The 25692-nt window shown below is 58.6% G+C and overlaps 1 protein-coding gene across 1 annotated transcript in view; it reads left to right on the forward strand.

The window, feature by feature from the left end:
• The window catches only part of Ngef (neuronal guanine nucleotide exchange factor), a 55566-nt gene that overhangs the window by 24092 nt on the left and 5782 nt on the right, over window positions 1–25692 (forward strand). Inside the window, 6 exon segments of the mRNA XM_048344480.1 lie at window positions 5780–5922; window positions 12027–12334; window positions 22487–22549; window positions 22551–22648; window positions 23386–23538; window positions 24677–24806. Coding sequence (XP_048200437.1) covers window positions 5780–5922; window positions 12027–12334; window positions 22487–22549; window positions 22551–22648; window positions 23386–23538; window positions 24677–24806 — 895 coding nt within the window.

Below are 25692 nucleotides of genomic sequence, written 5' to 3' on the forward strand. Positions count from 1 at the left end.
GGGCAGGCTCCTCTCCACGGAGTCAGAGACAGCAGCAGTGAGAGAGAGTACCCGTGGGATGATCTCAACCAGAGAAGCTAACCAGAGCTTTCTTTGGGGCTGCTCGCAGTGTGCAGTGGTTGCACCTGTACCCTATGGCTTGAACCCTCCAGGTAAGCAAGGACCTGCCCAACAGCCTAGCAACTCGGAATTCACCTCCCAGGAGCCCAGGGCCGAAGCCAGAGCTGTCTTGGGATGCAGACAATTCTTTTCTGTAGCAGGCTACACTGGTTTTGTTTGTTACTTACTTCCAAAACACCATACACTGCTGTACTTAGGAATTATCCCCAGGAGGCAAACTCAGGAGCAAGCTTAAGCTCCAGCCCACCAACAAAACACTCCCAGGCACACACCAGAACAATCAGCTGTTGGAAAGCCTTGCTGGGGTGAGATCCTTCCATCTGTCAAGTCTGGCTGTCTGGGCCCTGTCATCCTTCCTCTCTCCCTAGGTTTGGTTTTTTTGGGGGGTGGGGTGGGGGTGGGGGAATCTGAGTAACTGGGGCTTTTGCAGATTGACTTCTGCTGCTGTCTATGTGGGTTCAATTCGCTGATTTTCAAAGCAAGTAGAAGAGTCTTCTGAGAGTGACAAAAATAAACCACTGTGTTTATAGCTGTAAGGATACAGTTAATTAAAATCTATCAAATGACTATTTCTAGAAGTTTACAATATGTATTTGAGGAATGGATGCCTTCTCATTAAAAAAAACCAAAAAAGGGGCTGGGGATATAGCCTAGTGGCAAGAGTGCCTGCCTCGGATACAGGAGGCCCTAGGTTCGATTCCCCAGCACCACATATGCAGAAAACGGCCAGAAGCGGCGCTGTGGCTCAAGTGGCAGAGTGCTAGCCTTGAGCGGGAAGAAGCCAGGGACAGTGCTCAGGCCCTGAGTCCAAGGCCCAGGACTGGCCAAAAAAAAAAAAAAAAAAAAAAAAAAACCAAAAAAAAAATCCAGTATCCTAGCTATTTAGGAGGCTTAGATCTAAGGATTAAGGCTCAAAACCAGCCCAGGTAGGAACGTCTTTGAGATCTTATCTGCAATTAACAACAAAAAGCCAGAAGTGGAGCCGTGGCTCCAGTAGTAAAGCACTAGCCTTGAGGGGGGAAAAAAAAAAGGCACTAGACCAGAGTTCAAGCCTCAGGACCAACACACAAACCAAAACAAAAGCCAATCAATCCAAAGCATCTTTCTGTGAGATGGGAGCGTCTGGGAATGGGATACACAGGAGAACTTTGCCGTCGCTGGCCTGGGGGTGTAGGGCAGTGGTACAGCCCTTGCTTGGTGGACAGGAGGCCCCCGAGGCAAGGACGGCGGGCCACTCTGTGATGCGGAGATTGGGAGGATCCTGAGTAGAGGCCAACCTGGGCAAAAGTTAGCAAGTTTGCATCTCGGTCAATAAGCTGAGTGTCGTGGCACATGGCTGGAATCCCAGCTAAGCAAGAGGCACAGGTAGGAAGATCATAGTCAGAGGTCAGCTCTGGGCAAGGATTGCAGATCGGACCTGAAAAACAAGCAAAGAAACAAGAAAGAGCCGGGGATGGGGCTCAGTGCTGGTGTCTGCTTAGCTGGCGCAAGACGCTGAGGTCAAACTTCAGTATCATAAAAATAAAAGTAAAGATCCTTTAAATGAAACGCCTAGATGAAATTCCTTTAAGAAAAAAAAAAAAAGAAGAAGAAGAAAGAAAACAGACTGGGCTGGGAATGTGGCTCAGAGGTAGAGCGCTTGCCTAGCATGCATAAAGCCCTGGGTTCGATTCCTCAGCACCACACAAACAGAAAAGGTCAGAAGTGGCGCTGTGGCTCATGTAGTAGTAGAGGGCTAGCCTTGAGCAAAAGAAGCTCAGGGACAGTGCTCAGGCCCTGAGTTCAAGCGCCAGGGTGGGGTGGCGGGGAGAAGGAAAGAAAGAAAACAAACCATGGTTCCATCCACAGGTATTTATAGAGAACCTACTGTGTGCCTGTCAGGTATAACTATTTGAAACTATTCCTAAGACTTTATTTTGTGAATGATTCAGAGCAAAATGTCAGCAAAGTGGAGATTTTAATAATAGCCTGCCTAATAAGCACTAAATATGATAAAAAATAGAACATGGGCAATTTAGCTTAAGGTTACATGCCTCAGAACTCAGTGACTTTCTAAACTGATTTTATAATTAGAGGATATTTTTAGCTTATTTTTCCATTGGAAGACTTTCTGATATTCATGTGAATGTATGTAATTTCCCTTGAATATGTGCAGGTTTTTAGATTCTCTTCGGTGCGGCGCAGTGCGAAGGTGGCAGCCTCCATCTCCTGTCACGTTACACGTTAGGCTGCTCCCCGCGCACTGCCCCGGGCACACCCGGTTCACAGGGGCCGGAGGTGGGGGCAACCAGTCCAGAGCCTGAGGCAGTGTAGACAGGCCTAGCCTCTGGAAATCTCGGAAGGGTGTGCTCACCTTGCCCCCCCCCTCCACCCTCCCCAACCCCTCCGCACCCCTCAAGAGAGCCAGCCTGTGGGAGGCACACAGAGCTCCTGGCAGCAGGAGGAGGCGGGACTTCCGCCTCAGGTGACTGGATTCCAAGGGCAGCCTTTAACATCAGAGCCAGAGTTTAGGGGGGTGGGGGGAACCAAGAGCAATTGGGCAGAGGAGAGCCTTAGAACAATCCAGATACTGAGGAGGAGGAGGAGGAGGAGGAGGACTTTGGGGGTCCTGGCAGCTCAGTGAGCCACAGCACATGGAGTAATAGGAGACAGCCAAGTCCAGCCCTGGCCTCCTGGCAGGCCGCAGGGCAGAGTGTCCCGACTGGGTTGTTCCACATTTATTTCAAAACTGTGTGATTTGAGTCACACAGAAGGATGGGGGGGGGGGGGGGGATGACCTACCAGTGGGTCTGGAAGGCAGAGCACCAGCACCAAGCCAGAAAGGTCTCTGCCCAAGCCATCAGCTCTCCCGGAGGACGCCTTGATGGGTTTTTACTTACTTGAGACCTGTCCCCTGTGCCTTCATTCCTATCTGTTTCTCCCTTCGGACGCGGGAGCCTCTATCCCTTGCTGTCCCACCACTGGCTGTATTTTAGAACATAACTTGTTTGGTTTCAAAAGGTCACAGTTACAGATAAATGTTGCTTCCGCTCAGAATAAGTCATACCCTGAGTATCAGCCATACTTGATTTATTGTTGATGTTTTCCCCCACCCCCACCCCCAGTGCTGGGGATCAAATTTGGGGCCTTGAACATTCCAGACAAGCATTCTACCACCGAGCTACACCACCCCCCCCCTCCCCCCCAGTCTGCCATTCTTGATTGAGACGATGTTTAGATGAGACTTTAGGCAGTAGAGCTGATTTTCCAAAGATGAGCTCACCTTGCCGTTTAGACTGGGGTTTTTCAGATGGAATGAATGTTTCCTAAGTGAAGGTGTGAACTGGGGGGGGGGAGGGGGGCGGGAACAGCACAGGCAAAAGATTATGGTACGAATGTTTGGGTCCCCTCCCCCCATACCAATTGGCCCCAGTGTGATGGGCATCAGGAGACTCGGACAGCACGGGGGTGGCGCCTGATCGGAGACAACTATCCTTTAGCACTGTGCCACGTGAGGGCACCCAGGATTGTCTGATAGCTGCCAGCAATGGCCTGGGTAGACGTGGTGCAGGCACCCTGCCTGTCGGGAACCAGAGGAGATGGGCCTGTGCCCCCTGGCTCCTGGGGAAAGCAGGGAGGAGCGGCAGCCTCTGGAGCTGGGTTTGGGTCACTTCGCCTTAGAGTTCTGGCATCCGGATAGGGCCAGGGTCCACGCGGGGCCCACCCTTACCTGGGGACCGCGAAAGCGTCCTTCTCTTCTCCACCTGCCCTCGTGGCCTTACCTGCGACAGGCTTTCAGAGGATCCGGAGGGACCTAGCAGTACCCTCGGCCTCCAAAAGATGAGCTCTGTGTTCACCCAGACCAAAGCCAGGCACCCAGGGCGGCAGGCAGGAACAGGCAGGGGCCCAGGGCATCGCGCCTTTGGCCATCTTCTGGTGGAGACCCTCCAGGGCCCCCCCCATCCCCACCCCCATCCCTGAGCCGCCAGCACCCTGGGCTCCCGGCCGCGCGCCCCTGCCCACCTCCGGACCTGGCAAGAACACATGCCCCCCCCCCCTTGGCTCCACTCCTCCCACCCGACTTTTGCTCCCTGGCCACCGTGCCCCGCAGTGAGCGTCGGAACTCACAGGAAAGTTGCACATTTCACGGGGGGAGAGGGGGGAGTGGGGACGATGGAACCAAGCAGAAGTGTGGCGGAACTTGGCTGGTCCTCCTGGGCGCGGGCGGCCCCCGGCGCAGGCGGCTGAGATCAGAGTCTCTGCCGGGACTCGAACCGAGGGCAGACCGGGAAAGGAGGGGGGGCATCCCCAGCGGGAGCTGCCCCGAGGTGGGCTGGGGCCGCAGGTGCCCGGCTTGAGGCGGCCGCTCGAGGGCTCCGTCCCGGCCGAGGGTCGCCTCCCCCGCGCCTCCCCGGAGCGCGCGCGCGGAGGGGGCGGACGGCGCGGGCGCAGCTCGCGGTCCGCCTTGGCCCCCGCGCGGCTCTCCGGAGCCGTCCCGGGGAAGGGCGGCGCGGCGGGCGCGGGGGGTCCGGGCTGGGGGCGGGGGTCGGTGCCCAGCCGCCCGGGTCGCCCCCGGCTCCGCGCCCCCGCCGCCGCCGCCGCCGCCGCCGCCGCCGGCGGCCTCGCCCCCGCCGCGCGCCCCGGCGGTCCCGCCTCCCGCGTTGCCGTGGCAACCCTGGAGCTCCGGGCGCGCGCCCGCGGGAGCGCTCGACAGCGGCGGCGGCGGCTCCGGCTCGGGCTCCGGCTCCGGCTCCGGCTCCAGCCGCGCGCGCTGCGATCCCGCTCTGGACGGAGCCTGCGAGGCGCCCCCGGCTCGCCCCGGGTCCCCCCCCGTGCGGCGCCCCCCCGGCCCCGCGCCCGCCCCGCCGTCGGCCCCATGGAGCTGCTCGCCGCCGCCTTCAGCGCCGCCTGCGCCGTGGACCATGACAGCTCCACCTCGGAAAGCGACGCGCGCGACTCGGCGGCGGGACACCTGCCCGGCAGGTGAGGACGGCGGCCGGCCGGCCCCGCGCCCCGCGCCCCGCGTGCGCCCCGCGCCCCGCGTGCGCCCCGCGTGCGCCCCGGGCAGCCCCGCCGGCACGCGGCCTTTCCGCGCCCAGGGGCGCGCGGGCCCCAGCCGTCGTCGGATCCGCGTCCGCCCCGGGGTCGGGCGCGCGCCGGCCCCGGTCCCCATCCGGAGTCGCCTCCACGCCCGCTTCTCAGACGCCCGGGGCGCGCGGGTCCCGCCCGGCGCCCCCCTCCGCGCGCACGGCACCCTCGGGATGGGGGGGGGAAATCCGAGCCCGGAAGGGGCTGGGGGCGCATGGCCCGTGAGGGGGGGGCAGGGGACCCAGGACCCGTCGGGGCGGCCCCTCTGGGCGGGCTTCCCCGGAGCGGAGCGGGCCGGGCGCGCCAAGTTTCCAGCGCCTTGCCCGCGAGCTCGAAAACATGAAGGGCTTGGGCGGGCGGGCGGCGCGGGGATGAATCACCCGAGGCGCCCTGGTGCGGTGAAGAGAACGGGGCTGCGGGGTCCCCACCCCCCGACCTGGAGGACTGCGGCCCCTCCGCCGGCCCGGTGCGCCCCCGGGGCAGAGCCCTGCCGGGCGGCCGCAGGCGCGCACACCTCGGGGAGCCTCCCGCGGGGTGTCCTCGCTTACAAAATAACCCGCTGTGCCCTCCTCCTCCTCCTCCCTCCTGGCAGCGAGTCGTCCTCCACCCCGGGAAATGCGACCACGCCCGAGGAGTGCCCGGCGCTGGCCGACAGCCCCGCCACCCTCACCGAGGCCCTGCAGCGGATCCACCCCATTCCCGCCGACTCCTGGAGAAACCTCATCGAGCAGATAGGTGGGTGGCGCACACAGCCCGGCGCCCTGCGAAACGGGGGTGCCGGGGGAGTGGGGGTCCCTCCTCCCCAGGGGCGCCTTGTCGTGGCCCGCCGCGCGTGACATTCCGGCTCTAAACGACCCCGTGGGCAAAACGGGCCCTGCTGGTGAGTGCCGGACCCTGGCGTTCCGGCTCTCCCGGAGAGAGGCGCCCAAGCGCCCAAGAGGAAGCGGTGAGACGGGAACCCCCCTGGAAACCGCACCCCTCGCCCCCCCCCCAAACAGCCCGCGGTCCTGTCCGGCCAGGGGGGGTTCATGCCGCCCCAGCCGCCAGCCACGGTGGGAGCTGATGATAGCGACGGAGCCCAGAGGCTTCTGAGCGGAGCCCGGCTGGGACCACGTTGCAGGAAAGGCCAAGTACAGGCAGAGGGAGCCCAGAGGCTCCAGGAAAAAAAACCTCCCTGGGATGTGTCCCCTGGGGGGGCCATTGGGGAGGTATGTGGGTGCCCGGTGTTCCTGCACAGCTTGGGGGTGGAGAAGCCCCCTGCATACCCAAAGGGGGAGAAACGGCGGTGTCCCGACAACTCCAGCATTTGCATTTAACAAGAAAAACCCGGTGACATCAAACTAGTTCTCCTGTTGTCACCAGGGGCAACCGTGAATGGATCGTGCAGTCTCCCTTCATCTGGAAATGCTACCGGCTGCCTGGAAAATAATCTTTGGTGTTGGCAGAGCAGCCAGGAGTCCATTTGCTTAAATAAAAATTCTGGATTTAAAAAAAAAAATCCCCCTCAATAGATAATCATCCTCGTGTCCCTAACGGTGGGACAGGCACCAAGTGTGTGCAGGGTGGAAGCCACCTCGGGACAGGCAGGTGACCCGGCGCGGTGGGGCTTCTCCCCTTCTCCTGCTCTGCCTGGCAGGGGGAGCTTTCTGTGGAGTGATGTGGTTGCATATTTGCATGGCCCCCATGGCCCGCGCCCCTGAATTACAGGCTGGGGATGCGGGTGGTTTTCAGTTGTTTTCTGGAGGGGTGGTTTCGGGGCTGTTCTCTGACGGATGCCAGTCTGAAATCCTGGTTTTTTTTTTTTTTTTTTTTTTTTTTGGCCAGTCCTGGGCCTTGGACTCAGGGCCTGAGCACTGTCCCTGGCTTCCTTTTGCTCAAGGCTAGCACTCTGCCACTTGAGCCACAGCGCCGCTTCTGGCCGTTTTCTGTATATGTGGTGCTGGGGAATCGAACCTAGGGCCTCATGTATCCGAGGCAGGCACTCTTGCCACTAGGCTATATCCCCAGCCCCTGAAATCCTGGTTTTGAAACAAGCTCCCCCATGCTCTCTGCCACCCACTCGTCCTTCCTGCCTAGTGAGGACGGCCCCGTGACCACATCTGCCTGTCTGCAATGGGAATTGACTTCTGCCGCTTAGTGGCTCAGATCAGGGTCGGCGCCAGGACGAGGTCTGTGTCCCTCTCAGATGCCCTGGCTGCCCAACCCCTGGATGGGGCACAGGGGCTTCCTTCCCAGAGGCTGGGCCTGTGGACTCAGAGCAGGAGCTCCAAGACCCTGAGCCTGGTCCCTGCTTCAGTTTCCTCATCTGTCAGCTGTGGAGTCCTTGGCTGCGCTGCTGCTCGGGCCTGCAGGCGCCATGGGGGGAGTGAATGACAGCACAGGTCTGGCCCCTGGCCCACCTCACAGCTCTTGGTTGTAGACCTGACAACCGTGCCAAGCCCCGAGAGAAGGGGCTCTGTCAGGCATCACGGAAGCTCACGGGCTCCCGAGAACCTGGGGAAATGGGGGGGAGGGGGGAGGAGGAACTGGTGGCGGCGCACAGAGCACCTCGTTGCATTTTGCACTGCACTGCTGTCACCAAGACCAGAAAGAAGTATGTTGGGACTGTGTACAACTGCTGTCAGCAGTTGGCTGTGGTGGCTTTGTGTATGTGCACACGTATGTGTGTGTGTGTGTGTGTGCTGTTGTCTATAGCAACAATGCTTAACACAAAGAAGTTGCTCCTTAAATAATGAACAAATCCTTTGCCCTTCACCACTTCCTACTTGAAGGTTTCACTCAAAGAAAAAAATAATTCCAGAAGAGAGATTCTGGCTGGCTTTGAGGACGTCAGCCAGAGGAGCTGGGGACACCCTCACCTTCTGCACAAGCCAGCCTGGTGCAGACGCCAGCCTGGTACAGACGGCCTCAGCCAGGACAGGTGGAAAGCAAGCCTTCTGGTCCCACTTACGTACAACAAGTGCAAGTGCAATCTTCATTATTATGCGGGGTTTTTTTTGGTAGTACTTGGGGTTGAACTCAGGGCAGGCAGACTATTGCTTGACCCACTTCTCCAATACTTTTTGTGTTGGTTATTTATTTTATTTTATTTTTGTCAGTCCTGGGGCTTGGACTCAGGGCTCGGGCACTGTCCCTGGCTTCTTTTTGCTCAAGGCTGGCCACTCTACCACTTGAACCACAGCGCCACTTCTGTTTTTTTCTGTAGTGTCATCTGAAATTCTATGCTGGAACTTGTGTTGAGCCAGCATCCCCTGGTCTCCGCCTCCCAAGTACCGAGTACCTCTTAAGTATAGGCTTGGGCCACTGTACCTAGCTAGCTATGAGTGCTAGCTTCTACAGGGCAAGTTAACTTCCACATGAAGTTGTGCTTACTAAGTGTCCACAATATAAAATAAGAAAATATATTTGTATGGTAATCTAAATTTAAGGTACACACGTGAAAAAGAAAGGTTATAGAAAATGGTTACATCGTGTGCCCAAATATATACCTGCCCACAAGTATATATTTTCATCCTAAATATAGACCTCAGGGAAAAAAAAATGTGAGCCTTTTTAAAAGCTCTAAAATTGCCAAGTGCTGGTAACGTAAGCCTGCCGCCTTAGTTACTTGGGGGGGGAGGAGATCAGAAGGATCATGGCTTTGAAGCCAGCCTGAGCAAAAAGCTAGTGAGACCCTCATCTCAACCAAGAGCTGGCACAATGTCGTGCAGTTGTCATCCTAGCTCCATGGAAAGGAATAAGATTCCAGGACACCCGGACTAAAGAGTGGCAAGACCTCCTCTCACTAGGAAAATCTGGGCATGAAGCTGAGCTGAAAGGGGAAGATCGCTAGCTATCCAGGCTGGCCCGGACAAAATGAAGACCTTATTTCAAAAATAACCATGACAAAAAGGCTCTGTGGTATGGCTCAAGTGGTAGAAATTCTGCCTAGCGAACGCAAAGCCCTGAGTTTTGACTCCGGGATTACCAAAAATGCAAACAAATGAAAGTCCTAGAGTTACTTTTATTGACAACCTCTTGGCTGCAAGCAATAGAATATTCGGCAAAGAAGCAATCCTAAACCACCGGCGTGGTCTGTCTGCGTAATGAGTTGAGGGGCAGGGAGTTCCAGAGTTGCTCCCAGCGGTTTTTCCTCCTCTGCTTTCTTCTCTTGGGCCTTGTGTGCCCGATGGCTGCCGCAGCTCTCAAGCAGTGTGGTCTGTAGAAGCAGGAGGGGCAGTGCTTTGGAAGCATACTTCGGAAGGGATGCCTTTCTGAGAGGCCCTCGGGAGAGGTTCGCTTCCTCTCCTGGCCTAGAGTTAGACCGGGCTCCCGAGGCCGCTTTGTATGACCAGAATGAAGTGCTAGAGGCAGGAACTTTGCACGGAGCAGAGGCTTACCGGGTTCCTATTTGTAGGTCTGTGAGCCTGGCTCCAGCAGTTGCTGGCTCTATCGCAAATCGTGGGTGATGTCCCGGTTTGGGACTTTACATCATGATGTAAGAGGGACGGACGCCAGGCAAGTCGGCAAGCCCAAGGGCCCAGGGCCCAGGCCTCTGCTTTTAGAACAACCCCTTCTTGGACTAGCTGAGTTCTTGGGGCACTCTCAGAGGGGCAGCCCTGTTCTGGATGCTAGGAGCCCCGAGTCCTGACACCATCAGACTCTGTGTCTGCGGAGGGCCACACTCTGCTTCACAGATGGCCTCTTCTAGAAGTTTCCAGTGGTGGAAGGGAGAGCCCCCTTTATTTAGTTTCTATTTTACTTTTTATGCCCGTTTGGGGGCTTCCGCGCAGGGTCTGGGCACTGTCGCTTAGCTTTTGCCACTCACGGTTGGTGCTTTACTACTTGAGCCTCAGCTCTACTTGCTCGACTTGAGAGTCTCATGGATTTTCTTGCCCAGGCTGGCTTTGAACCGTGATCCTCAGATCTCCGTCATGTGGCACACTGGCGCCCAGTTCCTGGCTGCCTCTATAGAGGGGCTTGTGGGGACTGTTTCCTCAAGGGCCTCCCCCTCCTGACACTGTCACACTGGGCCTTCGATTGCAGCGTAGGCCTTGGAGGAGGAGCGGGGACACCGGGCCGCAGCCCATAGCCTCCGTGTGACCCTGTCCACGGCTCCACTCAGCCCTGGCGGAGGGCGGAGACCTGGCCACGCCCCCGGGCCCCCTCCCCAGCACAGAGTGGGTCAGGCTCAGGCATAGAGCAACCCCTCATGCCCACCGAGAGGCAGGGGTGCGAGGGGGCGGAGGAGAGGCAGCCCGCGCCCCCCCCCCCCCCGCCCCGGGTGCTCAGCAATATCACGGCAGCCCCACTTGAACTCAGAGCCCGGGCGCTGTCCCCGAGCTTCGTTCTGGGCTCCACCACTGGAGCCCCCGGCACTTCCAGCATTGTCTAAGTAGTTTAGTAGAGGTAAGAGTCTCACGGGCTCTTCTGCCCGCCCCCCCCCCCCCCCCCCAGATCTCAGCCTCTGGGCTCCGAAGCTGGCCGGGGTGCAGGCAGAAGCAGGCGAGCCCCGTGCTCCCGCCAGCCCCCGCGCTGTCTGCTCAGGGCGTCGGGATGGCGGGATGCTAAGAGGCCGGGCACCGAGGGGTTTCCGGGCGACCTGAGACCTCGCTGACACCTCCTCAGCCCAGGCTGCGTGTGGGGCAGCCTCTCCGGTCCTGTGTTCACGCCTCCGTCCCACACCCACGGGGCGGGCATCCTAAGGTGAGAGCCCACGGGAGCTCACCCCGCGCCCACTCACGCACGCAGCTCAGCCCGCCACGGTCAGGATCGGCCGCGCAGTTCTCTCCTCTCCCCTTCCCTGGCCGCTGCTGAGCCGCGTCGAACACGTGAAGGAGGGATGGCGAAACCGCCCCACGTGGTTCACGCAGTCTTTCCGGAACCTTCCTGGACAAATCCAGGAGGCCTGGCCGCTTAGCCGGGCTCCTCGTGGATGCACCCAGCTGTCCAATGGAGCCTCAGCACGGGGGGCGGGGGGCGAGGTGCATTTCCCACATCTCCACTCCCATCCCTGTGTCCCTCCAAGGAGCCCAAAGACCCCCTTGCCACGCTAGTTAACTGGCTGTTGCTCCGGACCCAGTGCCAGCCAGTTGTGAGGTCCATCCTCCACCCTACCACTGTGCCCTAGGCACCCCACTTTTCCCCACCACCCCCCCCCCTCCGCGTCATGGAGGCAGCGTTTCTCTTTACAGTCTTCCACTCAATGAAAGCCTGGTTCTTCCTTAAGCACAGAAACGTAGCCGCCACTCTGCTCCCTGCACATGGATGAATGGACTTGACTGTTCACCCTGAAGCACTTGAGGCGGTGGAAGTGATCCTGTTGGGGTAGCAAAGCCTACGGGGGCATTTCCCTCCACTTTGCATATATGGTTATGAGCACATGGCGTTCTGCATTCTAGTTTTGCCCGGCAGGTGTGGGAAAGGCATGTATTTGTGTGACTGAACTTGACATCTCTCCAGGATTTCTTTACTGGTTGGGGAAAGCTTACACATGCCATCTTCCCCAGAAATGATGATCCTGAAGCCTGCTGTGCATACACACACACACACACACACACACACACACACCCCTCTCATACTTGGGTTTGAACTCAGAGTCTTGGCATTTGACCACTTTAGCCATACCCCGGCCCTAGTTAGTTATTTTTCATATAGGGTCTTGTGTTTTTTTTGGGGGGTGGCACTCAGCCCATGATCCTTCTACTTATGTCTCTCCCCAAGAGCTGGGATGATAGGTAGGAGCCACCATTCCTGGCCTGTGTCCTTTGTAGAGAGGAGTGGAGGCCTTGCCTTAGACACTTGGGGTGACCTTGATCTCAAATCGTCTCTCTTCCTTACTACAACTCTTTTGATTTCAGGGCTCCTATATCAGGAATACAGAGATAAATCCACTCTCCAAGAAATTGAAACCAGGAGGCAACAAGATGCAGAAATCCAAGGCAACGAAGATGGGTCCCCAACCGGGGAAGACACCCCGGACGAGGAGGAAGAGGAAGAGGAGGAGGAGGAGGAGGAACCCATAAGCCCGCCCGAGAGGAAAGCTCTGCCCCAGATCTGCCTGCTCAGTAATCCCCACTCCAGATTCAACCTGTGGCAGGATCTGCCTGAGATCCGGAGCAGTGGCGTGCTGGACATCCTTCAGCCGGAGGAAGTCAGGCTGCAGGAGGTAATGCCGGGGGTGGGGTGTGTGTGTGTGTTGAGAAGTGGGCGTGTTTGTTAATTGTGCATTTTGTACACAAGCCCTGCTGGTGATGGAACCCGGGTGTCTTGAATGCTAGGCCAGGGCTCCAGCACCAAGCCACGCTCCGCTCCCACCCCTCAGGGGCTCCTTGCGTGAGAAATGCTAAGAGGGGCTACGGAAGAGATTTGGGAACCAGATTCCACCTCTCTGTCCTCATGTGCTCCCTGCCCTCCCCCCCCCGCCCTCCCCTGGACCTTCTTTACTGTTCTTCTTCCCGTCCTTCCCCGCTGCTCCTCCACCCCAGTCACTCCTGGTGGCTCTGTGCTCCGCTCGATAGAAACATGCTCTCTTACTGATTGTCTAAAAGGCAGAAGAGCCTGGCCGTTTGGGAGGCTGAGGCAGGAGGCCACTTGAGCACAGTTGGAACCACATAATAAGAGCCCCTCTCCCCCATTTCCTTAAATCAATAAAAGACAAAAAAAACAAATGACAAAAACCCCAGACCACACACACAGTTAAAGAGACCAAGACCGGCTCGGTCCCGGGTCAGGTCCCAGGGAGCCCTGGCTGAACAGGTTGTCGAGGGAGGAGTGGGCTCACCGCTCATCCGGCCTGAGAGCCAGGAGAAGGGTGTCTAAACGTTCACCTCCCCTGCGGCTTATGAGCAGTGAATTGTCAACGGCAGCATCAAGACTTTCCTGGAGCTTTTCTTTTTGTGCCAATCCTGGGGCTTGAACTCAGGGCCTGAGTGATGTCCTTTAGCTTTTTTCACCTAAGGCCACCTTTCTGCCACTTGAGCCACAGCTCCACTTTTGGCTTTTTGCTGGTTAATTGGAGATAAAGAGTCTCACAGGCTTTCTTGCCTGGTTGTCTTCAAACCACAATCCTCAGATCACCTCCTGAGTAGCTAGGACTACAGGCGTGAGCCCCTGGCACCCAGCTTTCTTACTTTCAAAAAAAAATGAGATTTCTAGTGTAATCTAAAGATAAATCCTAATATGCGGAACTTAAAAGCACAGTGTAAAGTTTGACAACATAAATGGAGTGAAAAGAGAGAAAGAAGGGCCCTTTTATATGACCTAGGAAAGGACTGCAAATGGCAAAGAAGCAGAAAAAAATCAAAGTGGCATTGTTCATAACAAACCTCAGCCATACCATCAATGTAGGCTGGAGGCTGAGCACGAGAGGTTCACAGTTGGGGGCCTGCTCAGGCAGGAAAGTTCAGGAGATTCCCCTCCCAGCCCATAGCTGGGTGTAGTGGTACAAGGGATGCTGGGATTGGGAGACTCGAGGGGCCAGGCCAGCTGGGGTGGAAAGAGAGAGAGATTCCACAGAGGCAAGCTGGACACAGGGGGACGTGCCTGCCGTCCCAGAGATGTTGGGAGCCCCAGAGCAGGAAAGCAAGACCTCATCTAATAAAATAAAATAAAGAACTAGCAAAAAGTAGAGCTGAGGGTGTGGTTCAGCAGTAGAGCACCAGCCCACTACTGATAATAATAATTACAAATAGGGATTGCTGGAACTTCTCCAATGGATTAGAAAACAAAGCCGACCCTGTTACCAGACAGAGTGGTTATTAGGGGCATAAAGGAGAGAAAGGGATGAAGTGAACAGTTATTTTGTACAGCTAAAGACTGTGTGAGGATGAGGTACCACTTCATATTTATTTATTTATTCATTTTGCCAATCCTGGGGCTTGAACTCAGGGCCTGAGCACTGTCCCTGGCTTCTTTTTTGCTCAAGGCTAGCACTCTGCCACTTGAGCCACAGCGCCACTTCCGGCTTTTTCTGCGTATGTGGTACCAAGGAATCGAACCCAGGGCTTCATGCATGCTAAGCAAGCACTCTACCACTAGGCCAAACTCCTGGCCCCCACTTCATTTTTAAACGTTCTTAAATTGCCTCAGTTATTCATGAATATGTCTTCCTCGTTTGAAGGAAGCACAGAGCGACGGGGACGTGAACTGGGTGATGGAGACCGGAGGGTCCGTCGCCCCTGTGAGTTTCTCTCGCGTTGGCTCCGCCTCCTTCCACAGCCCTTTGGGTTGTGGTGTTTTAGCAGCTTCCCATTAGTGGACTCTTCACGATTACAGCTCAGCTTTTCTTCCAAGCACCAGCTTCCTTTTGCACTGGAAGTGAGTTGGGTTTTCGTATCCGATGACGGCTTGGCCCTAACACCCCACCCGGCTGGCGTGAGTTGAGGGACCCGGGAGGCGGACCGCACAGCACAGCCCGGCACAGGTGCGGGCAGCTGGGGAGAGCCGGTCCCCAGCCAGGGTGCGGCCGTGGGGCAGGCGTCCAGCGGGGGCTCATGGTGAAGGGTGCCAGGTCCCCCCAACTCGCTGGATCTTAAATGCTCCGAGCCTGGAGACGTTTCGAGTGCTGATGAGCTATCGTGAGTGAAAGATTTTACTCCGGGCAAAACTTTGGTTTTGTGCATAACACCACTTAAAGTATTTTTAATACCTCTAGGCTATGTGTACAAGATAGATATAAAACATAAGCAGATACCTTGTTACCACCTATCCCCGAGGTTCCTCATGATGTATGGGAAAATAACCCAAAGCTGGAAAGGTCTTGAATAAACCCTTCTGGACCTGGGATGCGGAGCCTTCTTTCCGCTCAGATGGGAGGCTGTTCTCCCAACACACATATCCCAAGCACACTTGTGTGCACGCACACACATGCACACACACACACACACACACCATCCTCTCTAGATCAGTATCAAACTTCTGTATTTTCTCTAATCTGCTGGACAAAAATGTATCTTGTTTTCACTTTTCTTTCTTCAATGATTTGTATACCTGAGGATCTTTTCATTTCTGTGTGTGTGTGTGTGTGTGTGTGTGTGTGTGTGAATGTGTATACCAGTATAGAGTCTTGAATTCAGGGCCTGGGCACTGTCTCTGAGCTTTTTCACTCAAGGCTGGCCCTCTGCCACTTGAGCCACAGCTCCACTTCCAGCGATTTGCTGGTTCCTTGGAGATAAGAGTCGCAGACTTTCCTGCCCAGGCTGGCTTCAAACCATAAGCCTCAGATCTCAGCCTTCTGAGTAGCTAGGAGTACAAGCGTGCACACACCACGGATGCCTGGCTTCTATGTTTTCTTTTCCTTTCCTGAGGTTTGAACTCAGGACTTCATGTTTGCTAGACAGGCACTCCATTCCCCTATGTGCCCAGCCCTTTAAGCTCAGGGATGGAGCAAGAAAACATATAAATACTTAGAGAACAGAACAACAGACTTCTAGATAACCCCCGGGTCGAATAGGAAGTCTCAGGGAGACTTAGAATGTTCTGAAATGACAGAAATGGAATCCGCAGCATTCCAAAACTGGTGAGGTGCAGGGGAAGTGGTGTTTGTATGGAAATTGGCTGCACTGTGCTCACTGAGGAGAGACACAAGCTCCCTGAGCATTCAGAGTAAGAAAGTGTTGGGGCAGGGCCAGGCAACTCCAAAGCCAGCAGAAGGACAGAAACGATAAACACAAGACAGAATCAGGACAACCGGAGGACAGAAATTAAGAGCAGAAAGATCAGCGAAACAAAAAGCTAGGAAATCGGGGCTGGGGATATAGCCTAGTGGCAAGAGTGCCTGCCTCAGATACACGAGGCCCTAGGTTCGATTCCCCAGCACCACATATACAGAAAACGGCCAGAAGCGGCGCTGTGGCTCAAGTGGCAGAGTGCTAGCCTTGAGCGGGAAGAAGCCAGGGACAGTGCTCAGGCCCTGAGTCCAAGGCCCAGGACTGGCCAAAAAAAAAAAAAAAAAAAAAAAAAAGCTAGGAAATCATGAGTAAATCTCTACCAGGATTGACAGTAATACCCAGGCTTCCAAGTTCCGCGCTCTGTGTTCTGAAGGCCTGAAGGTCTGTCCGCATAGAGTCCCAAGAGCTTAACGTGAGCCCTCTGTTTTAACAAGAGAACAACACGGACATCTTCAGATTCTGTGTGCCGTCCCAGTGGCTTCTGTCTCAGGTCTTTTCTTCAGTGGCCATATTAAAGCAAGACAGGAAAGGAAGCCCAAATGTGCCTCGTGCCTCTTCCTGTCTGCTTCTAGAAGTTTCAGTGAACTCCAGGTCACACAAGGAGAACCCTGCACGAGGACCCTTTGCTTGGCTTGAGTCTGAATCAGTCGTAGAAGAACCAGACTTAAGAACAAAACAGTATAAGCATGGTTTGTAAGTAAAATTAGCCAGCTATCGCTACTGTGTCAGTTTTTCTCCGTGTGTGTGTGTGTGTGTGTGTGTGTGTGATGGTCTTGGAGTTAAAACTCAAGGCCTGGGCCCTGTCCCTTAGCTTTTTTGTTCAAGGCTAGTGCTCTACCACCTGAGCCACAGTTTCACTTCTGGCTTCCTGCTGGTTACCTGGAGGTCAGAGCCTCATAGACTTTCCTGCCCAGGCTGGCTTTGAACTGCGATCCTCAGATCTCAGCCTCCTGAGGAGCTTACAGGCGTGAGCCACCCGAGCCAGGCTTCATCTACTTTTTGATTTCTGACTTGGCCTGCAGCTCGTAGTTTCACCCTTCTTTGGGGGATCATTTTTGTCTTGCTTGTGAACTCAGGGTATCATGCTTGTGTGGCTGGTGCTCTACCACCTGAACCATGCCTCCATCCTGGCTTGGGGGTCACAGTGCTAGAGCTTGAACACAGGGCCTGGGCACTGTCCCTTGGCTCTTGTCACCCAAGGCTGGCGCTCTACTACACGAGCCACAGCTCTACTAGGCCTGGCTTTTTGGCTGGTTAATTAGAGACAAGAGTCTTAAGGACTTTTCTGCCCAAGCTGGCTTCAAAGCACGGACGGTCCTCTGGATCTCAGCCTCCTGAGTAGCCAGGATTACCATTGTGAGCTACTGGTACCGGATCGGGGGATGGTTTTCTCACCGTTTGAGAACGAGACGGTTGTAGAAAATACTAGGACACGTTCAAATTAAAAGGTGAGGAAGAAGGCTAGAGTGACATCCTAGGGCTCTCTGCAGGGAGCTTTCTGGAAGGTGGTGGGAGGGGTGGAGTACAGAAAGGCCCCCCAGAGGAACAGAGAGAGCCAGGGAGGAGTGACTGGGAGGATGAGGATGGCCATCCTCCAATAAAAGCCCAGCATGAACTTGGTTTGTGCCGGGCCTGATTCCTGACATGGGGAGAAATGAAGAGGAAGCCAGATGTGCCAGGAGCAGCCCGGCCTTTGGCTGTGGTGGGCGTGGCCTAGTCTGTGGTGGGCGTGGCCTCATCTGTGGTGGGCGTGACCTAGTCTGCAGTGGGCGTGGCCTCATCTGTGGTGGGTGAGACAGGGTCTTGAGTGTTGGCCCAGTTTGACCTGGGCCTTCATGGTGCTGCTTACATCTGTACAGCAGGGAGAACAGGCCTGTGCATCACACCTGGCTTATTGGTTGGGGGGGCCTCAGGAGCTTTGTACCCAGTCTGGCCTTGAACCTCCACCCTCCTGATCTTCCACAGTGGATGAGATTACAGATAAGACCTACAGCACCCAGCCTCATAGCTTTCTTTTATGTGGCCTTGTATTTATTTTTTTTAAAGGATTTCTGGGACTCTGCTGTTCAGATGTCCCATAATCTAGCCAGTCCCTGTTGGTGTCTGCTGGTTCCTGCGGCGGAAACTGTGTATTGAGGATGTTCCTTGCGTGTTGTTTGTAAGACACGGGTTGTGGCCGCAGTGGAGAGGTCTGCGGACCCCTCCGTGGAGAGGCGGGGTTACGGGTTGGGTGTCTGCCCGGCGTGTTTGCGAATCCCTGCCCAGCACCGGGTGCTGGATGAGCACCGGCGTCCGTCATGGTTTTCATTTGTCTTTCTGCGAGTGGGACAGGATGTGATTGCTGGTGTGCCGGGGGTTTTTATTTATACCCGTCCCTGCGCTTTTGTTAATGATCAGCCGGGGATGATCCGGAAGACACAGCCTCGGCATGTGCAACCCGCGTGGGATGGCCGCAGCTCGGCTTGAACCTGAGCTGGTGGTGGGTGTCGTGGCCACTGGCTCTCAGATCCCTGGTTGCACTTACACGCCGTGTGGGCAGCAGCTGCCCCCCCCCCCAGCCCCCCCTTCCCCGGGCCTGGCCCTGGGACCCGGTCAGGGCTGCTCACCAGCGCTCCTGCTGGCCTTTCTCAGACATGCTGAGGACCGGGCCTGGGCTCTGCGCTCCGACATCCACCTTCCCTCACGAGGGGTGACAGGTGACAGGGACAGAGGTCCTGCCCGAGGCCCCCCGGGGCGGGGGGAGGCCTTCGGTGCCGCCAGTGTCGCTCACAGGGGCACCTGCTGAAAAGACGGCTTGGGGCGGGGGGGGGGGGGGGGGGGGGCGGGGGGGCGGGTGTGCCGTCAGCGTTTCCCAAGCCAGGGGCCATGTTTGAGGCAGCTTTGGTTTCGCTGCTCCCGGAGGCTGAAGCCACCGAGGAGGAGATGGGGCTGGCGGGGGTGGGGGGGGGGGGGGGGGGGGGGGGAGGCGGTCTCTTGGCTCACCCGCCCTAACGGCCCACAGACGCGTGCTTCCTGGCCGTTCCGGAGCGTGGCGGCGTAGGGTCGCGGTGCTGGCGGGGCGGTGTCTCGCGAGCCCCTCTTCTTGCACGATGGCGCGCGGGGGGGAAAGGTGTGTTCGGGCTCCTCGTGTGAGAGGCCCCGTGGCCCGGTGGTCCGTGCGTACTGTGGGGTGCGGGCGAGGCTGGGGTGAAGCTGCTCCCCCTCCCCCAAGGCCTCCAGGAAACAGAGAAGGGAAGGGGCAGGGGTCCTGCCGTCTCCCTCAGTCACACCCTCAGTGACTCAACTTCCCTCCAACTTCCCAGAAGCGTCGGGGCCTGGCACCGCGCCTTCCTCATGGCCCGGAGAACATTCAGGATCTGAACCCCCACCCCGGGGGTGCCCCAAGCCCATTCAAACCCCGGGCGGAGGCAGGGCCGGGGCTCTGGGGGCGGGGGGGGAGGGGGAGGCAGGGCCAGCCTTGAGCTCTGCCCATCCTGGAGAAGCAGGCAGGAGGTGGGAGAGCGTGGCTGGACGGACAGACAGGACCCAGCCCCACCACCGGCTCGCGGCTGCCTGTGTGCGGAGTTTGGGGCTCCCGGCCATCTGAGGAGGCTTCCTCCTCGGGGATTGTCGGGGTGCCGCCGCTGGGTCAGGGGTCTCCCCTGTTTCTGGGTGCCCTGCCTGATCGGGGCGGTCTCGGTGCCCGTCACCCAGGCTCTGGGCTGAGCTGTGTCACAGGATGGGCTCCGTCCTGGTCCCCCCCCCCGCCCCCCTTCCCCGGAGAGAGTCTGTGAGGGGACAGGGACGGGGCCTGTTCTCCACTGCTATCTCCAAGACCGCCCGCTGTGGCCCGTGTGTCCCCGCCCCCGCCCATGAAAGCCACCAGGGCCCCGGCAGCCGTCGGGCAGGTGGCCGAGCGCGAGCTGCGGCTCGTGGAGTGTGGGTCAGCGTGGTGGAGTCTTCCCCGAGGACCAGGCCCGGCCGCCCGGCTCACCGCGCAGACGCGGGAGGTGGCAGGCCCGGGTCCCCGCCCACCCACCACCGCAAGGCCGGGATGGCCTCCGAGGGCGGGGGTGAGTGTGCGTGTGAGTGTGTGTGTGTGTGTGCACAGCCCCTTCTACACCCTCCCGTCAGGCTCACTCACATAAACACACACACTCACATGCTCATCCACCCATGCACCCACGCAGACATGTTCACGCTCGCTCTTATGCACACTCATTCTCAGAGTCCTCCGTGCTCACACTCATTCACACTCACACACACACACATACAGTGTTCATCAGTTTTTATCAAAGCGTCATGTGGCGGGAACAGGTGGAAACACAGCAGCTCACTCCTGGTGGATGGTGTGTGTGTGTGTGTGTGTGTGCGCGCGTGCACGTGTGTGTGGAGGGACAGCGGGATAGCTCAGGGTAACGTGGGATATCTCCAGGTGCAGGGGGACAGCTCAGGGTGCACGCAGGCAGCTCAGGGTGCAGCCCAGAGCTCCCCCCCCCCCCCCCCCCGCTCCAGTGGCCTGTTCCCTCCGCTTCCTCTAACTTGGTCACATGACCTAAACTCTCCACCGCCTCCCAGAATGGCGGCACCAGCTGGCCCGAGCCTTCAACACGTGGGCCTGTGGAGGACCTTCACGCTCACACACACACGCACACGTGTGCGTGGGGGGCGCACGCACATGCACACACACTCCAGGCCCAGGATGACTGGGTGGACAGAGGAAGGGCGGGCAGGGCCAGGGTGGTCCACACCGCGCTGGGCTGCGTGGCTCTGCTCGAGGCTGCAGCGTTGATAAGGAAAAGACAATGGCGCCCCGGGGGCAGGGGATTCACCGGGGACTGAGGGCAGGGCTGTACGTGGGCCGCGGGGGGGGGGGGGCGGCAGGGGGCGGGGAGGAGCTGGGCAGGGTGGGCTCCGCCAGGATCAATTAGCAGTGGATCAGGCCGAAGCCTGCTGCACAGACGCAGAAGCAGGATGCCACCAGGCAGGGAATCGGGGCGGTGGCAGTGGATCAACCCCCAGGGATCTGTGACAGGTGCCCGGCCGTGGTTTGGGTGGGCCCTGGGAGTCTGTGACAGGCCGGTGCCGGGCCGGCTTGGCAGTCGCTTGAGGAGCCGCCGCCTAGCAGCAGGGGGGTGGGCACCGGGCGGGGGCACTTGGTGCTGCAGGCACCCGAGCAGACCCAGGGCCGCATCCTGCACGGCAGGGCTCCCCAGGAAAGAGGGACTGCAAATGCCCAGTGAGCCCCAGCTTTGCCTGTGACTCGGCTTGGCCGGGGGCCCCGACGGGGCCCAGATCCCAGGGGACGCTGGGGTTTGCGTCTTGGCTCTTCGGGCTAACGCGTGGCTTTGAGGACGTGACTTCACCTCTGGGGTCCCGTGTCTTTTTGGTGAAATAGGAGCTTAGGTTCATTCTCCCCGGGGGCCTTTGAGGATTCACTGAGGCAATGGCTGTCCCTCTGGTCCCTAGGGACAACACCCGCCGAGTCCAGACCCCAGGGGAGAAGCAGGAGCAGGCTCCCCATGGCGCTGACCTCCGTCCCTCCTCTGTCTGGCTGGGTTGGTGGCTGAGGGCTTCTGTGATTAATCACCACACACGGGGTGCCCTAGGGTGACAGACTCTCACTCCCACACAGGTTCAGGGGTCAGAGGCCATTCCCTCCTGCGGCTTCGGGGGGGACCCCTCCTTGCCCCTGCCAGTTTCCGGGGGCTCCTAGAGGTCCTTGGTGTGTGGCCGGGTGACGCTTACCCCGGCCACCATCTTACCTGTATCTGTGCCCCATCTCCTCTACATCCCTATCATCTCTCTGTACACAAGGCCACACTCCCGGTCCTGGGCAGAGCCAGGTCGTAGGTCTCGCGGAGAGGGGAAGGCGGGCTGCTCTCGGGAGGGGGTGGCTGGGAGCGGAGGAGGCTCACCTGAGCCAGGACCCAGGCCCGGGCTTTGCCCACACGCCTGAGAGAAGAGAGCTGGGTTTGTTTTATTGTGTTTGTGGCTCCGGGAAACAAGGAATGGCCTGGACGGAAGAAAGGTACCTTGAAAAATACACTCCGTAGATCAGGAGTGGTTTATTTTTCTTTTGCAAAATGAAAACTGCTCTCTTGATGATTTAAAAAAAAAAAACAAACAACAACCAAACCCTAAAAGGAATAATACAGGCTCGTTTTTAAACGTTCAAATCAAAGGATCTAAAGAAAGGAGTAGTGAGGCGCCCGTGGCTCCTGCCTGTCATCCTAGCTACTCAGAAGGTGGAGATCTGAAGATGGAGGTTCAAAGCCAGCCCAGGCAGGAAAGTCCGCGAGACTCTTATCTCCACCAAACTGCAAAATAAAAAAAGCTGGAAGTGGCGCTGTGGCTCAAGCGGTAGAGCGCCCGCCTTGAGCACAAAAAGCCCAAAGACAACATCCAGGCCCAGAGTTCAAAGCCCCAGCACTGGCAAAAAAAGGAAAAAAGAGTAAACGTTACTGCACAACCTACTCTTGCTCCCTGCGGCCTGGTGCCTTTCAGGTGTTCCTCTAGGTGTGGAGAAGCGGGGCTCCGTCTGTCTGTCCCGCCTTCCCGCCGCGTCCGTCTGTCTCCGCCCGGCTCTGTCCCCCGGGGAGCTTCCCGAGGGAGCGGCACGGTCCCCTCACACGGGGCGGGGGTGGGGGGCCCCTCTCTCCGCCACGCAGGCCATGTTCGAGCTCGTCACCTCCGAGGCGTCCTACTACAAGAGCCTGAACCTGCTGGTGTCCCCACTTCATGGAGAACGAGCGGCTGAAGCGGATCCTGCACCCGTCCGAGGCCCACATCCTCTTCTCCAACGTCCTGGACGTCATGGCCGTCAGCGAGCGGTGAGCCTTCCTCCCGCCAGCACGGGTCCATGGGGTTCCCCCGCGATAAAATACAGTCCCCCCCAAGGACCCGCCCTCCCCTCCAGCGGGGCGTCCAGGGGCCGCTGCGCCCCTTCCCATCAGCAGCTGCGAGCTACAGGACCCCCCCCCCGCCCTAGTCGGAGCAAGCCGGGGTCTCCCACGCAGTGCGGCTCGGCCTGTCCGCCCCGCACAGGGGCTGTGGCAGGGCCCGGGGGGGGGGTCATCCTGCAGCCCCAAGGCCCAGGCTCGGGGTGCGGAGGGCTGGGACCCAGTGCGGGTGCCGAGAGCGTGTTCTGCCTCCGACCCTCCCCTCCTGGTTGGCCAGGGGTGGGAGGGGATACGGGAAAGAAGGGGTGAGCCCAGGTGGAGAAGAAAAGAGAGACGTCATTCACTGAGACTCTGGGAGAAGAAACGAACCCCAGTCGGTGTTAGCACAAGCCGGCTTGGCACGTCCCTGCCGCCGGCCGAGTGGGGGGGTACCAGCCCCGCGGGAGTGGGGGGGCCGGCCTGTTCTGCTCAGGTAGTAGAGGCAGCCCCTCCCCTCCCCCCCGTGGGGGGGGGTGCCCTTGCCATCATGTAGTTCCTGGGATTCCCCTCCACACGGACACCCCCTCTGAGGGCAGCCCACCCAAGCCACACCGGGATCCCCGAGGGGGCCCCTCTCCTTGGCGTGCCGGTTCACCGCGGCGGGGGGGGTCACTGCCGACCCCTGGCAGGTTCCTGCTGGAGCTGGAGCACCGCATGGAGGAGAACATCGTCCTCTCGGACGTGTGCGACATCGTGCACCGCTACGCGGCCGACCACTTCTCCGTCTACATCACCTACGTCAGCAACCAGACCTACCAGGAGAGGACGTACAAGCAGCTCCTGTGAGTGCCCGCGGGGGGCGGGGGGCGCCTCCGCGTTCCCGGGGACCGTATCCCCACCAGGCGTGTTTCCCAACCCCCCCCCCCCGGGTATTTGGGCCTCCCTAGAGAACTTGGACCTCGGGAGAGTCAGCCCTGGCACCCCAAACCTGTGTCCCCCGCAGCCAGCGGGGCTCTGTGGGACAGAGAGAGGGCGGGGGCCCAGGACAGCAGGCAGGTGGTTTGGGGTGAGCGGTGGGGGCGAGGAAGGGGCGTTCGCTGCTCATCTCGCAGTGGCCTCGAGCTGATCGCTCATCTGCCCCTTCTTTGGGGTTTTGGTTGGCAAGGTCGTTTGGGGGTCACCTTGTCTCTTGAATTCCTCGCGTTGGGCGCCGTGGTGAGCGGCCAGGGCTTAGCCGTGGGGCTCCCCAAGTGGTCATTTCCCACGTCACTAGTGGAACCGGCGTGCAGCCCGGGGCCCACGGAGGCCGGGTGGCCTCTGGCAGGGCAGGTCCCCGGCGCAAAGGCCAGGTCCGGGGTGTATAGGACGGGAATCCGCACACGCGTGAGAGCGCCGGCCAGCGCGTGACAGCGCGTGACAGCGGCCACTGTGCGGAGCTGTCCCAAGGTCACAGTTGGCAGCCGGGTAGACAGTTAGTTGCTCAAATGAAGAAACTCAGTCCCGAGGGAGGCCCGGGACAGCCCCGAAGAACCCCAAGGTGGCTGGCTGGTCACCAGATGAGCCGTGAGAGAGGGGGCGGCCTGGCTGGAGCCCCAGGTACCAGCGGCTGTCCTGGCCAGCTCTGGATGCAGGGGATCGGCTCGGCGCCCCTCCCGCCGCGGGGGGGGGCCCTCCCGCCGGAAATAGCTCCAGCCGCCCCCCCACCCCCCGGCGGGCAGGCCCCTGGAGCCTGCGGCCTGTCCCCAGCTCTCACCTTGCCACAGCTTCGTGCTGGTGACATCACCTAATTGTGTGCCTGACTCAGAGACCCGGCCACACAGGGGGCCCTGGCCTTCCCACACCCTACACCGAGCTCTCGTGGGGAGTCTGGTCCCCCGGAGGCCGGTGCGGGGGGGGGGGGGGGGGGGAAGCGCCTCCTCCTCACGCCCTCAGGCACAGAGCTCAGAGCCCCCCCCACCCCCCGTGTGGTGTCCTCCTCAGCCAGGAGAAGGCAGCCTTTCGGGAGCTGATTGCACAGCTTGAACTCGACCCCAAGTGCAGAGGCCTGCCCTTCTCCTCCTTCCTCATCCTGCCTTTCCAGAGAATCACGCGCCTCAAGCTCCTGGTCCAGGTACCGCAAGCGTGCATGCCGGGTCTGGTTTTTCCCATGAACCTTTGCAGCAGACTGTTCCCCGGAAGTCCACTGGTCAGCAAACACTGGTGAAGCTCCTGTGGTCTTCCAAGCATTTTGAGCAGCAGGGGCTCAGCCTCTGTTGCAGGAATCACACTGCAGAGGGGACACACACACACACACACACACACACACACACACACACCCCAGGAGGTGGTTGTAGGCCAAGCTCTCTTGGCTCCTTCAAGTCATGCAACAGTGACAGTGAAACTAAGACTTAGCTTGGAAGAGCCAGCTGGTTGACCGTCTGTGTTGAAGGAGCTAAGTAGCAAGGCCCTGGGCAGCAAGATGCATGGTCAGCGGAGCTGCAGTGCGCTCGGGAGTTAACGCAGCCGTGTAGACCGGAGTCACTGTGATCTGATTGACATCCGTCAGGGCTCTGGGGCTACTGCAGAGAGTTAAGGCTGGAAAGGGGCGGGTGGAGGGGGAGGCACCTCGGAGAGGAAAATCAGTGCGGGGACTCGGGTGGCTTGCTAAGAGGAAGGACGGAGACCCAAGAGTACCTCCTCCGCGTGTAGCCTCAGTGTCTGACACTGTGGTCACTCGCCATGGGAAGACACTGGGGAGGTGTGGGATCTGGGGTCCAGTGTGGACGTGGGGGTGCTGTGTATCTGCGGCCAGCTGAGTATTCAAGTTCAGGTTCAAGGGAGAGGTCAGGCTGGAGCTCTCCGTCCGAATCTGGGTGGCACTTAGCAGAAGAGGCCACCACGGAAGAAGAGAACAGGAGCAAGGCTAAGCCTGGACCAGCCATGAGGACACAGAAGGGGGAAGGGGTGGGGAGGGGACGGAGGACAGGAGGGAGGGCAGAGAGAACCACAGCCACAGA

This window comes from Perognathus longimembris, chromosome 4 (assembly GCF_023159225.1).
Source record: "Perognathus longimembris pacificus isolate PPM17 chromosome 4, ASM2315922v1, whole genome shotgun sequence".
Taxonomy (NCBI): domain Eukaryota; kingdom Metazoa; phylum Chordata; class Mammalia; order Rodentia; family Heteromyidae; genus Perognathus; species Perognathus longimembris.